The 14,940-nt window shown below is 31.0% G+C and overlaps 1 protein-coding gene across 4 annotated transcripts; it reads left to right on the top strand.

The window, feature by feature from the left end:
- Positions 1-367: 367 nt before the first annotated feature.
- LOC138937103 (acyl-CoA Delta-9 desaturase-like) lies at positions 368-14,913 on the top strand. Of its 4 annotated transcripts, none has more exons than XM_070303026.1 (6): positions 368-648; positions 10,054-10,280; positions 10,826-10,956; positions 11,535-11,740; positions 11,820-12,005; positions 12,286-14,913. In XM_070303026.1, exons 2-6 carry the CDS (start codon positions 10,070-10,072, stop codon positions 12,608-12,610), a joined length of 1,059 nt encoding a protein of 352 aa, XP_070159127.1. In that variant the 5' UTR covers positions 368-648; positions 10,054-10,069; the 3' UTR covers positions 12,611-14,913. The 4 variants fall into 4 exon arrangements, with proteins under 4 accessions (XP_070159127.1, XP_070159130.1, XP_070159128.1 ...); XM_070303029.1 differs by lacking the exon at positions 368-648 and adding an exon at positions 5,203-5,331; XM_070303027.1 differs by lacking the exon at positions 368-648 and adding an exon at positions 8,524-8,666.
- The last annotated feature ends 27 nt before the right edge of the window (positions 14,914-14,940 follow it).

Genomic DNA, 14,940 nt, shown 5'->3' with positions numbered 1-14,940 from the left:
ATACATAACGATGGATTTTCGCATCCTAGCAATCCCACATCAATACTGGATTGTTCCTTTTTACGCTTATATTCACGCGAATTGATCGATCTTTTTTAATTAATTTCTCAGTTTTGCTTGCTTTACCTGCACACGACGGGTAATACGATTGACTTCGGACACTCTGTATATATACATATATGTATCACTGACAAGTGATATTGCGCGCTTTGAAGTCGCGCACGAGAATGTCACGTGACAATTGCCGGCTTCGCTAATTCGCCGAGTGACTGTATGGTGGCGCCGACGGTAGCGCCGATATAGTTTCTCTCTCTCTTTCTCTCACCTCTGTAAATACTGCCAATAATATTTAACTCTCGCCGCATAGTACCAATCTCGCAATTCGCGATCCTCAGCAGTCCTTTTAACATCGTCGCTTATTGTCGTAATCGTCTCTTTAGAGATCGTATCCTTTACAATTTACATATATCTGCAGACGGTGAAGTTAATCGACGACCAAACTACCACTGGAAAAGATAATCGTTGCTACATTGGCGGGAAAGAACCACATTGCTATCTGCTTCGCAAACGTCCATCATCTCGGCGAAAGAAATAATTCGTACCGATTCCAGCATCCCAAACTAGCTTTGACAGTTTGTAAGGAGAGAGGTAAGTTGATACGATCTATCATCTTTCTACAAGGCTATTCTCTTATCCTGCCAATATATCACACGATCACTGGTTTTTTTCAATCCCTTGATATGGCTGCCTTTGCTTTCCGCGGTGAATGGCAGCAAATTAATGCACGTAAAGATCGAATAAACTATTAAATTCTGATGAAAAATATGATTATGGAAATATTATATATTTCTTTCTCGAAATAATTGCGATATATCCGGAGTGATATCGAAGCTATCGTCATTCATTGTAATTGAAATAAATTCTTCGGACTCAATCCTAAAGATATTTACACGTTGATAGAATGTGTATGTGATTATGAATATTTTTTTCTGTTGCTACGACTTTTACGAATTGTGTTTTTTGTGTTTTTGTGATATTCATGTATGTGCACTCTCGCGACATACGCAAAATATATCAAATATATTTAGCTGCCAAAATATGATAATGTAGCTGTGCGAAATTTAAAAAATCAGAGTAAATCTTTAAAAATTGTTGAATTACTCATGAAAGAATTAATTAATTAATTAACATTAATTATTGATTTTATTAACGGTCATTCCACTGAAATTTCAGTTAGAATAAGAACATCATTTTATTTAAAATTATATTTAAATCATTATTTATCCCAACTTTCGCAATTTATTGAAATGTCTTATATTTACACACACACACATCAGTACTTTTTTTTACAGACAATATTTCATATTCACCGTATATTAATATATTAATACATAATTAATAAACAAATGTTTATATACGAACTTAATTTAGTTTTATGATAATTTTAAATTTAGAAGAGAATAGATTAATTTCATTGAAAAAAGCTTTTCTGAGAGTTCATTAATTTCTTTTCACTAATGTTTTTTTTTTTTATAGCATTTTTTCAGTCTTGATAAAATTATTCATTAGCAAACAATATTTATTTTTCAAATCTACAATAATTGTAGATCTACTTTGATTTGTCATTATGTTATTATCATATTGTCATTAATGTCATTATATTATTTAATATAATGATAACATAATGACGAATAGTAGATCTACATTTATTATAGATTTAAAATATAAACTATTTTCGAATAAATAGTTTTTATCGCGATTGTGAAAAAAATATTATAAAACTATAATATAAAATATAATACTACAATATAAAACTAAACTCATATATAAACATTTGTTAAGCAAAAATGCGAAACAATAAGAGATAATATTTTCGAACAACATATCTCTTATTCGTTTACATTTACAAGAGAAAAATTTACGCGGTAAATATATTAATACACGGCGAATATTAAATCTTGTCTGTAAAAGATATTATATTATCAATGGTTTTTTAAATGTAAAGGGAAACTTTTCTCTAGAATAATTCGAAATAAAGCGTATATGTTTTTCTTATTATAAAACGGCGGTTTCTTCGAAAAGATTAAAATTAATAAGATGATAATATATAAAAGATATCACAACAGGTAATGTAGAAAATATGTTATTGGTGAAAAAAGAAAAAAATATAACGCAATACAATATATAATGTTCTTGCGTAGGGTAGCAAAAAATACATCGGTTATCCTTAACAGCCCTAACGTGATCTGCCTATCGAGAGATTTTCGTAGTTTATAATACAAAAGGTTACGCTTTTCTCTCCTACGCATAATCAATCTCAATCGTGGTTGAACAATTTCTCTTTGTTGTTAAGTATATCCCTCGAGAAAGAGACAAAGAGAAAAAAAGAGAGGGAGAAAAAAGAGAGTAGGTGGTCTTTTGTATCATAAACGTAGTGCCGCGTTATATATTCTCAGCGGAAGTACGTGATTCGTTATTTCTCTTAAATAGATGTAAAAATTTATAGAAGCTAAATCACGGATCGTGAGAATATGACTCAATAGAGGAACAATGACTCGTATGTAAATATACATATATAAAATAGACAAAAAAGAAAATCGCGGATTTATTGTGCGCAAAAAAAAAACGTACTTTCATTTACAAAATAATCCCATCATGTCATTTCTCTTCAATGCAAATAAGTATTTCCTGTTGCACTGCTCTCTATTAAGAGCGCCTGTTGATCGGGTTGGGGAGCTAATTGCTTGAATAATCTAAATACGTCTAATATCGCCGGTGTTATTTTTCAATATCATTTACTATAAAAATTAAAAAAAATAGGAAATAGTACAATGTATTTCAGTATGCAGAATTTAATAATGCAGAATATAATAATTCAATCAGTGGAATTGTCGTTGTTTGAAAAATTAATATTTAAATGATGTTGCCTTTGTTTGGGCTTCTGCGCGATATTCTTTGTCGATTTTTTTTTTGCACATAATCTATTTTTTAAATGGATAGATGTAGCTAAAATAAAGATTTTAAATTATTTGATTGCATTCGCATTGACGTGATCCTCCTTTTCAACTCACGTAGATGATTGTTTCCTTCATAGAACTTTTTCTGCAATTACAAATGTTTCATGGAATCAATATGACAATTAAACATTAGCTTTATAAAATATATTTAGAGAGAGATTTATCACTTATATAAAATTTTTGTTTTGTTTTCACGTATTTTTTCATAGCATACAGTATCAGAAATTCTCGTAGAAGAGACTATTGCTTTAAAATTATTACGTCGTATTTCTTAAATTATTATATATCGTAAACTTGGCAAACTTACTGTTGATATAATAGTCAAACATAAACTATATGTCGGGCATATTAACACAAATGTTATGACTTCCGCGTTTTAAAAAATTACAACATTACGTGAATACATGAACTGCTCGATCGATCTTACGCAAAAGTTCGGATTAAATAAAAATGTAATGTTGCCGGCGAAAGTGCACATTTGCATTCCCGGAAGGGTTTCTTATTCCGTCTAAAAAAATATCAAGATTGACAGATGTGAAATAGTAGATATGTCTCATTTTGTGACTACTTTCTTAATTTTCTCGCATTCGCGGATACAAACAATTAACATTGTTGTTTAATCGTATCAAAAAATATTTGATTTTTAATTTTTAATTTATTGTTCAACATAATATTCTTCAATATAAAATTTTCTCATCTTCTTTTCAAATTTAAATCAAGTCCGCGCGCGCGCATTGTTCTATGATCCTGTATAATTTATTGAAATTAGATAGTAAAAGATATATCGAATTTATATCAATTTTTTTATATCGTATCTTTATTGTTTCTATTCAGGGTAGACAGTATCCGTTGTTCTATTGCCTCTTATTTGATTTATATGATATTCTCATTATTAAAGATTAAGCCAGTTTAAATTAATATATATAAATTAAAGTTTTACATAACTTTATTATAAATTTAACATTTTATAAATACGTACAAATTATTTTTTAAACATGAAACATTTACCGATTCTTAATGTTTAGCATTGCGAATAGTTGAAATACAAATTTATACAATTATTCTCGCAGGTAAAATATTCAACTAAAAAAAAAAAAAAAAAAAAAAAAAAAAATGCAGATTTATATAATTTATGCTTAGTATTGATAAATTTCTCAGCAAATATCTATTCAATAAAATTATGCGAAGAAATGTATTGATGTGCCAACGTTATGTTATTTCTTCGTATCACTACGCAAGTGCGTGATCAGCCGGTGTGCCAGCCAGAGTGCCTTACGCGATATAATGCGTACACATGAGGAAGTGAGATAAAACAAGACGTGCCCGTTGTACACATATATACGTGATTCTTTCAATACATTTATATACGATCTGCGCTATTGTATGATCGATCGGCCGGCGCGTAGATATTTTTGTGAATATTTGAAAAAATAAAAACACAAACCGGTTTACATACATTATACAATACGACGAAAAATATTCATTTACAAGCATTCATTTATATTCTATTTACAATATAAAGACATTTACGTGTGCAAAATACTTTTTTTACTTGAAAAGAAAATATCGCATTGACGTTATATAATATGAGCCAATTCTTACAATAAAAACTTATAAATAAAAGATGACTGTTTATAAGTTCATAGTCGTTAGAACTAAACTCATTTCGTTTGTATGTATGAGTCGGCGCCATGTATATACTGTTATCACACCTGCATGCGGCTCGTACGTTATATAATCACTCTCTTTGCCAAGGACTAAAAACAGCTGACGCGTGTTTATTACACTTTTTCACAAGCAAAAAAAGTTAATATATTTAAAAATATTAATAAACCAGTTTTCTAGTTTTTATGATAATTATTGAAATTATTTATTTCTTTGACTTTTAAATTTCTTCCTTTATATAACGCAATATTTTTCGATTTTATCGAAAGATATTTTAACGATTTTGTTTCATGCACATTGTACATTTTGTCTCATACAACCATGTGCGCATCACATAATCGCCACGCCGGCAATAGTCTGATCGCATTGGTTTGACGCAGCTCGTATGATCGCACAGCATATATATGTATATATTACGAACTGCGTCAAACCAATGCATTGGTTTGACGCTGTTTTAGTCCTTAGCAAAGAGAGCGATAATATAACGTACGAGCCGCATGCAGATGTGACAATAGTATATACGTGGCGCAGTTACGTGGGAATTAAGCTGTATATATATATGTGTGTGTGTATGAATGACACATCGTACGATGCACGCATGATGCCAAGGATCAAGCATTGTGATTCGCGTGACCTATTAATAACCCAGGTTGGTGGATTATAAAAAGAGATGAAATAGGAAACGATACGATTGATATGAAACTGTTGATGAATTACGATTCAATTATCGTTATCATATCAACTGCCACTACACTCGTGAATCGCGTGATCCATCGAATGACTTATTTATGTGTATGCGTGTATACATATATATGCGTTTATATAATATTATCAGTTCGGACAAATTAACAATGTCAATAAGCAGTAGTTGAGCAAAGCTATTATAGGCGCAGGCGCGCGGTCGATACTTGGTGGAAGAGTAGAATGCGTGGCGTCTGTTCTCGTCTCGTCCGTCTCGATTCGCCAATTTCAGGTGGCGAGAGTCATACGACGCGATCCCATTGGCTCAGACGATCTCAGCTGAGGTCTGCTACGATTATCGGCGGTACTGAATTGTTTTCCTAAGGACCGCTGCTCCCTATATAACGGTCATCAATGGTCCATATGTTAGATTAGAATGAAACAGATGATACAATAATTTTTGATGAGATCTTGAGAAATAGAGATTCGTTTCAGATTAGATATCGTAATTATATCTGTCTATCGAGTACTCGTATAAATCTTCGCTCTCTCTCTCTCTCTCTCTCTCTCTCTCTCTCTCTCTCTCTCTCTCTCTCTCTATATATATATATATATATATATATATATATATATTTTTTTTTTTTAATTTATTAAAAATTGCTAATATCCGAGAAACGTTTCGAGTTAAAGAAGATGTTTAAAAAGATATTATTTTAGCAGCATTTAAATTTAAAACAATATTATTGTAAAGATATTTGACAGTTAAAAGAATTATGCAATACATGATAATCTAACAGTGATAATTACTGGCGAGGCATTTTTCTAATTGTGTTCGTACAGTCGAGAGAAACGGAGCATTTGTTGCATCATATGACTGACTAATCGTCTATAAAAAACAGTGGCAAAAGTCAGTCGATTGCCGATAAATTTTTATATACTTTGCGATATGTAAATGCGATAAACACATGTGTCAAGTATTGTTACTAAGTGTTTACGTGGCAATAAATACCGAACGTGAAAAAGTCAGATATTAGTACACGTTTCTCCAGCATGTATTTTTCTTTGATGCAATAACGCGATGACAAGAAAAAGCGATACATAATTAATTTTTTTTTTGGCAAATGATATGTATCTTAAAGAAGAATCTGCGCTTATCTTTGCACATTATCTGAGATTTCTATCTGAAGTAACCTGCGTCATCAGAACTGATTTCATAAATATTATGAATTTAAATATTACGGCATTATATGATATTGCTCTTAATTAAATAACCTTGTAGATTATTTATTCTCTTTGCTTTTTCTGTATCTTTTAACATCTGTAGAAAATGATCATGTACGACAAAGGTTAAAAAATAAATTTTAAACACTTTTTGTATTGATTAAAGATTAAAGCTTTCGGGACGATATATTCTATCGTTAAAATATCGATAGGATCAAAATGAACCAACCGTGATCTTTAAGGGTCAACTTTCTATTTATCTTCCTATTAATTTTTTTTTTTTTGTTTTTGATTAGACATACTGCAACGTCATTAAGCTACTTCGAGTTGTGCATGTATAAATTAACAATGCTTATACGAATACATACCCGCGCGTATCTTTATTAGAGAAGAGATTGTATGTGTGTACTGGTTTACTTAATAAACTACAATATTGCAAGAGAGAGAGAGAGAGAGAGAGAGAGAGAGAGAGAGAGAGAGAGAGAGAGAGAGAGAGAGAGAGAGAGCGAGATTATTTGCACGCTAAGTCACAGTCATGGTCGTCTTGAAGAATACCATATTGAAGAATCTACTTATCCCATTACGTCAAATGAATAGTTGCGCATTACTTTACGCTAAAAATTATGAAAACAAACAACAAATTCTTTATGATTGAAATTATTAGTTTCCGTTGTGTTACACATGGAATTTAAAAAAAAAAACTATTTTTTCTCTCTATTTTAATAACCATATTCCAATTAATTATATTTTAATCATACAAAACAAGATCATAATATATCGTGATTAAATTTATATATGTGTACAATGCATGTATAATACGGATATGTGTGTGTCTGTACATGTGTGTCCGATATTAAAAAAAAAATTTACATTGTTATAATTTATAAATGTTATTTTTAAAAAATCACACACACACACACACACACACACATACACATATATATATATATATTCAGGATATCTCCCGAAAAAAATTAATCGAGTTAATCACATGCATACTGGTAATGATCGTGTTGCGTCTGCACAATCGCTCGATAAAGATTCACGGGTATACGATATTTGTAGATCTATATAATCAATGAGATGATATGAATGTAAAGATAACGTTATTCTTTGATTGCTACCGTATGATAATATCGTCGTGTCAGACTGAATGATCATTGCGTTGCGAATAGAAATAATTAATTGACCATGACGTCATACAGCCTTGGCAATGATCGAGTGCGTTCGAACTAATCTTGTAGATGTAAAATCCGCGTCCGTAATATTATCTTCAAAGCCACGTCATGCCGTATAAATATGAGATGAATGAGAATCAATGAATCATGTGTAACACATAAATGTATGTTTTGGTAGAACGAGATACGTTATGTCACATATATTGCATTTCTCTTTACATTTCATCGATTAAAATATTAAGATATATGCAACTGTCATTGCAATTAAAAATGTCACGTATACTCTATTTTAGAAAATGATTATAAAGGTGAACTCATTGACCATTCCGAATGTATTATATGGTATTATGGTTTAGTCTTTAGTGATTCTCTATTATCATTAACATCCTGCTCATTAGAATTATTTATATCTTGCACAATACGTAATTTATTAATCAAATGTGCCATATATTGATTATAAAGCGATTTTTCTATAAAATGTTCGTAAATAGTCGTATTTTTTATCTCTTTGTTGAGTTAATTAAATCAATGCATGTGTAACGATGGGAAGTAATCGCACGAATTGTATTTTACACCGTCGTTTTTCCTTCATGCAAATTTGGTACTTTAGTTCGAGACAATAATTTTATCCTCTATGACCAAATTGTCTCGAGGATCAGCTGATCACGCTTTCCTCAAACGACCCGATGTTTTTGCGCAAGCGGCGGGAACATCGTGTGCCGGCGTTTCGGTGCCGCGCGAGCCTGCGCCTAGATGACATTCGTCGAGCATCCAGCCGGCAGTCGATAGTTGGTCCTCGACCGGTTCGCATCCCCGGTCACGTGCGGAAGAATATACGTTTTCGCGAATATTCGACTGAATTGAAGGCAACGCCTGCGGGCTTACGATACGACGATACACTAGAGTACGTACGTATATATATACACGTCGTTGTCAGTATTCGCCGATAATTCATGAATGAACCGTTAGTATTCGGACATTGGAGACGACAGGAAAATCCAGATCCAAGAAAGTAAAAGAAATAGCTAAAAAAAAGTTTTAACGTGTACGCGCAAAGAATCGGATATTTATGCTCATTGATTCTCATTTTCCCTCATTATCTTAGTGTCGTACGAACAATCGTTCTCTCTCCGCAGGTTCATTAGCATTATTAATATGTCATATAATGTAAACACGTTACACGTTACGTGATTTATTAATCGCGGCATTCTGATGAATGTTAAATAAGTGGACTGCCTGCAATGTAAATTTCTGATCTAAGTAGCGATGTCAGCTGAAAGCTCTCTGTCGCGATATTGCGCTACCGGTGAAAGTCTTACAGGTGTTACATTTCCCCAGAGAAAGAATCCCTGTTTCAGAGCGCTGATGATCAATTAAACGAGCGAACCGTACTCGGTTAATATAATCGCAAAAGTTTCACGTTTCCGGGTTATAATATATATATATTGCTTCGTCCACTAATGTGTAACCGTTTCGCTATCCGTATCACCTTTAGCGTGGTAATTGCGAAGCGCGATAATCATAATCTTAACAATATTTAAGTACTCTTCGTAATATTGCAAATAGAAAAAGAGAGAGACGCATACATTTTATATTTGGCCTGAACTCATATTCGTCATTATTGATTTTTTTTTTTTTTTTGTCGCAGCATGCTATTACCACATTTTGGTGGTTCTATATGCTTGCAGATTTTTGACTGTATTAAAACCATTATAATTACGACGCCATGACGCACACCATATTAGTTCCATCAAATAATGGGTCACGTGCAAATATGATTATCGTCGCGGTGGCCTCGATGAAGTATTTCTATTCTCGATATCGGCTTTTGATGTAGATTATTTTTCAAACCTTATCAAAAAATTAATTATAATTTTGCAATAATATATATAATAATATATAATAATATATAATACTATATGTATATATAATAATAATATACTCTATATATATATATATATATATAGAGAGAGAGAGAGAGAGAGAGAGAGAGAGAGAGTGAGTATATATCGTGATATCTAAAATTTACTAAGTTTTTGTATAATTTTTAAAAAATTTACGATTATGATTAAATTGATCATACAGATTATTTATTTAAGAGAGCAATATGAGAAATTAGAAAGGCAAACGAAAGGATATGAACAATTAATGAATAATGATAATATGTGTTAAAAAGTTTTAAATTTTTCGATACGATGGTCAAAATGCGAAATTTATTGTTTATAAAAAAATCAAAACGCGCTTTAAAAAATGAAATGCTAAATCAAGATTTTTCACATTGTTGTTAACAGATTTTTCTAAGTAAGCATGGCGCCGAATATAACCAGCACACCGACGGGAGTGCTCTTCGAGGGCGAGACTGTGGCCGAGGCGCAATTGGAGGAACCTAAAGAAATACCAAAATATGTTAGACGTATCGTGTGGAGAAACGTGGCGATTTTCGCGTTCTTACATCTCGGAGCTCTTTATGGAGTTTATCTATCTTTTACGTCTGCCAAATTGGCGACCGTCATTTTCGGTAAGGGGATCAAGTTTATTATATATATATGTGTGTATGTGTGTGTGTGATATGTATTCTTTAGATCAATATTTTTAATTGTTCGTCTCGTTATCTATGACAATTTAAAAATTAAGAACACAAATATAATTTTAATAGTGAATAGCTACACTAAACGACCATCTTCTCTTATTTCTATAATAAATATAATTAATTAATTAAAATAAATTTTAGAAATAGAATTTTTTTTTTTAACTGAAGTAATGAAAGTACGGTATCACATATATATACACGCGCGCTTATAATTTTACAAATCTATCAAGATTTTTATTTATTACCTTTAGAATGTACTACTATTATTCGAAATTATATTCTCATTGCTATTATCATTATTATTCTATAACTATATTATTAATATTATGAATAAATTGTAAATAACTTTCTGATTCGCATTGCCAGTTTTACATTTCGGATATATAATTTGCTTCAAAATAATTATTTGATGAAAATAATAAATAAATCGTCGGATTACTTTGTGTTTAAAATCATAATTTTTTTTATTACAGCAATCTTGTTATATCAATGTTCGGGTTTTGGAATCACAGCCGGAGCTCACAGATTATGGGCACATAGATCCTACAAAGCCAAGTGGCCTCTTCAGTTGCTGCTCATGATTTTTAATACTGTAGCATTCCAGGTGCGTAAACAATTTTTTGCAGAGGAATTAAAAAAGAGAGATATAATAAAACTACTTACGAAAAAAGGATGATTTGATAATTAATTTTCTTATGAAATAGAATATTAAAAACTTTGCTAGGAAAGATATCAGTTGACTATTTAACAATATAGTAATCAATCCAATAGAACTATAGTAGAATCGACTCTTTTCTGCAGCTAGTGAAGCGTAAAGAATTCATGTCGATGTAGTGATGTCGAGCATAAAACACTCGTCGCGTGTAGATAATGGAAAAATAGCATGATTCGTACTGTGCGTCGTTAGAGATTGCTTAAACAAGCAATCCGTTGTTATGGAAAGAATATCATTCTCTATAAACTCGAGAATGTGGGTGACATATATATTATTTCCGCGATTATTGATAGAACATGAGCGAACATATATTCAGTATTTTCTTTCATAACGCGAGATAGATATTATATAAATATGAAAAACAATATAGATTGAACAACGAAGGTATATTATTTTTGTTTTGATGCGCAGGCGAAAAATAAACTTTTATATCAGTATTGATTAAAATGTAATTTTATGGAATCCAGGATGCTGCGATCGACTGGGCCAGAGATCACAGGGTTCATCACAAATACAGCGAGACCGATGCCGATCCACATAACGCTCAGAGAGGTTTTTTCTTCGCGCATATAGGATGGCTACTTTGTAAAAAGCATCCGGAAGTCAAGGAAAAAGGCAAGGGAATCGACTTGAGCGACCTCGAAAGCGACCCTATATTGGCATTTCAAAAAAGGTATGCGTGTCGGTGTCAATCCGAATGATGTTTCTTTAGTGACAAATATATATTAAAAATGAATTCTGGCTTATTTCAGATATTATATCATACTGATGCCATTGCTATGTTTCATTTTACCCACTATCATTCCGGTTGTATGTTGGAATGAAACGTGGACGAATGCTTATTTCATTCCTACCATTTTTCGTTATATCTTCACATTGAATATGACGTGGTTAGTAAACTCTGCGGCGCATCACTTCGGCAACAAACCTTATGACAAGTTAGTATTGATCAATTAAAATAGTTTTACAAGTCAAATTATATGTATATATATTTGAGAAGTAAATGCGAAGAATGGAGAGTTAATAAATGATATATATATATATATATATATATATATATATATATATATATATATATATATATATATATATATATATATATGAAGATTTATCTCGAACTCTATATTTTTTATCTTTACTTCTCAAATATTTTCTTATTTTTTTGTTACGTTTGTAAAAAATTTGTTAATATTATGATTACTCTCTTATGCAATATAGATTCATCAATCCGTCAGAAAATAAAGGCGTCGCTTTTTTCGCTCTTGGAGAGGGTTGGCATAATTACCATCATGTATTTCCCTGGGATTATAAGACAGCCGAGTTCGGCAACTACAGTCTCAACTTTACCACGGCCTTCATCGACTTCTTCGCGAAAATCGGTTGGGCTTACGATTTGAAGAGTGTGTCTGAGAATATGGTGAAGAAACGGGTAGAGAGAACGGGCGATGGTAGCCACGAATTATGGGGTTGGGGTGACAAAGATCAGACGCAAGAAGAGAAGGACGAGGCGATAGTTACGCATCATCGCATGAAGGAGCAATAAAATCATGCGCGATGAAGGTCTTTCGGTTAGAATCTAAAGTTTCTTTCCACATTCGTTTATGACGACTATTTGCTTGTATAGATTTCACAATGATTCCATAAAAGGTGTATTCGATTAAGCCAGCCTTCCAAGACTCACATCTCGACGTCGCGTATTTGTCTTTCAACGTCGTTACATGATTATTTGGCGGGTTCCATATAATATAGCCTCGGAAGGTTTGATATCGGGCAGGCATTGATCACCATTCTACATAATATCGATAGTATTCGATCCACTCGATAAAATACTTTTATCTACTTTTGAAGTAGGATTAAATCGAATTGTATTCTAATTATACTACATAATTATCGAATGGTTATATTATTCGCATGATTTCTTTAAACGCGCAATCATAACCGGGATATATATATATATATATATATATATGTGTATGTATATGCATATATGATATGGAGGAAACAGGACTATATATATATAATTGGAACCAATGTATTAATTTTGTACTTTAAAATAACGCGCAAAAAATGGTATTGCGATGAAAAAAAAAAAGAAAAAAGAGAAATATGATAATATAAATTAAAATTAAATTTTGCGGTTATCTTCGCCGATAAATTCATCTATTAATCGATTTTTATTGAAAATGTATTAATTGTGTATATTAATAATATTTATAATATTAATAATATTTATATGGATGAAAAAAATTATAAGAACTTGATATAGATATATAGAAGTGCAAAAAAAATTATTTTTACTAATTTACATGACTAAATTGTTGCTCAATTTTAACATACAATTATTATATAGCTAAATTGAAAGTTCTTGATTAAATAAATAATTTATTTTGTAATGTGCGAATTTGAATATACATGATACCATCTTATCCATCAAAATCGATTTTACATAATGTTATAACAGCTAAAACATTAGCGAAATGTCATCCTTAAAGAATATTTAATTCCTTTCTTTTTCTCTTTTTTTTTTATAACGCACGTTATAGGTACAGAAATTTTCTGAGTTTTTATTTGTGATGCAGTAAGACATTGTTTGTTTCTTTACACATTACACAGTAAATGTATTGTGATGTTTTTATTGTTTTTTTTTTTTTCCATTTAGTACTGTTTCGTACTTATTACATTAGTTTATATATCCCAATGGAGATGCGACATGTAATGGATTTACACAATAAATAAATTATTTGTATTTGAAAAAGAGATTATTTGTTATTTGTATTTGAAAAAGAAATTTGTGAATATAAAAATTTATGTATTGATAATAATATAGAGGATTGCGTATTTATGTAATTTGCGACTTAATGATACGTATAATGACGTTTATACTAACAATAAGATACATATTGTTTTTTTGATATCAGTTGAGACAATTGATAAAATTCAAGAAATTAGTATAAAATTCAAGAACTAATTGTTATAGTGTCAATAATATAAAAATATGAAATAAGACGAGATAAAAATCGAAGTCTTCTCAATATAAAATCGAATTTATTGGTATAAAATAAATTTTATTTATTTTTTTACACACAAAATCGTTTATATGGAAACGCAGAGCGTTTCATGGTTTTGTGGTGCCATACTCGTCAAAGAAACTGATTGAATGTTTCGTTAATTATAGCGTTTTTATGTAATTTTTTACAATCGAATTCCTCTATTCTGAAAATTCGCCGAGAGCCTCTCCGCTATTCTAGGCTTTTTTTTTAGTTACTTTATTCTACTGACGTGCAGAATGATAACGTCGTTATTTTTTGTCGTTGCATTCTTTTTCTTATTCTACACATGATCATGCGAAAAACCTGTAATGAAAACAACGCAAGAAAGGAGTTTTAGTTCTTTTTCTTTCATTATATTGTCATTCTTTACGGAACGCAATTCTATCCTTTCGAATTCCACATTACTAATCTAAAGTAACGCGGAGAATCAAGAACGTAGTAAAAGACAGCATAGAGGATTTCTACTATAAATTAATATTTCGTGACAATCACTCTGATACTGGTTAGTGCATTCGTCTTAAAGTTAATATTATTACAAATTTCTACGTCCGGTTTACCAAAACTTTTTATAATAGTTTTTATATTATTTTTAGTTCTTGGTATTTAAATCACGGTATAACTACTTACTCGTCCAATATAACAAATACGAAAAGCGATTGTCGCGATTGTGTCGCCAAGGACACAAAATTATTGATATTATTATTAAATGTAAGAAAAATTGCACGATTCTATTGTATTGTATTATACATAATGAATTCTGATATTAATAATTAAAATAAAATATTTAATAAAAGTATATTTTTAAGTAAAAGAGACACATTGC

This window comes from Polyergus mexicanus, unplaced genomic scaffold (genome assembly GCF_030449975.1).
Source record: "Polyergus mexicanus isolate NDT 795.1 unplaced genomic scaffold, iyPolMexi1.0 SCAF_10, whole genome shotgun sequence".
Classification (NCBI taxonomy): Eukaryota; Metazoa; Arthropoda; class Insecta; order Hymenoptera; family Formicidae; genus Polyergus; species Polyergus mexicanus.
This window is presented reverse-complemented; position numbering and strand designations above follow the sequence as displayed.

Coding starts and splice junctions, on each gene's coding strand:
- LOC138937103 (XM_070303026.1), top strand. CDS start 10,070: ATGGCGCCGAATATAACCAGCACACCGACGGGAGTGCTCTTCGAGGGC. Junction 10,281..10,825: donor ATTGGCGACCGTCATTTTCG/GTAAGGGGATCA, acceptor TTTTTATTACAG/CAATCTTGTTATATCAATGT. Junction 10,957..11,534: donor TTAATACTGTAGCATTCCAG/GTGCGTAAACAA, acceptor TATGGAATCCAG/GATGCTGCGATCGACTGGGC.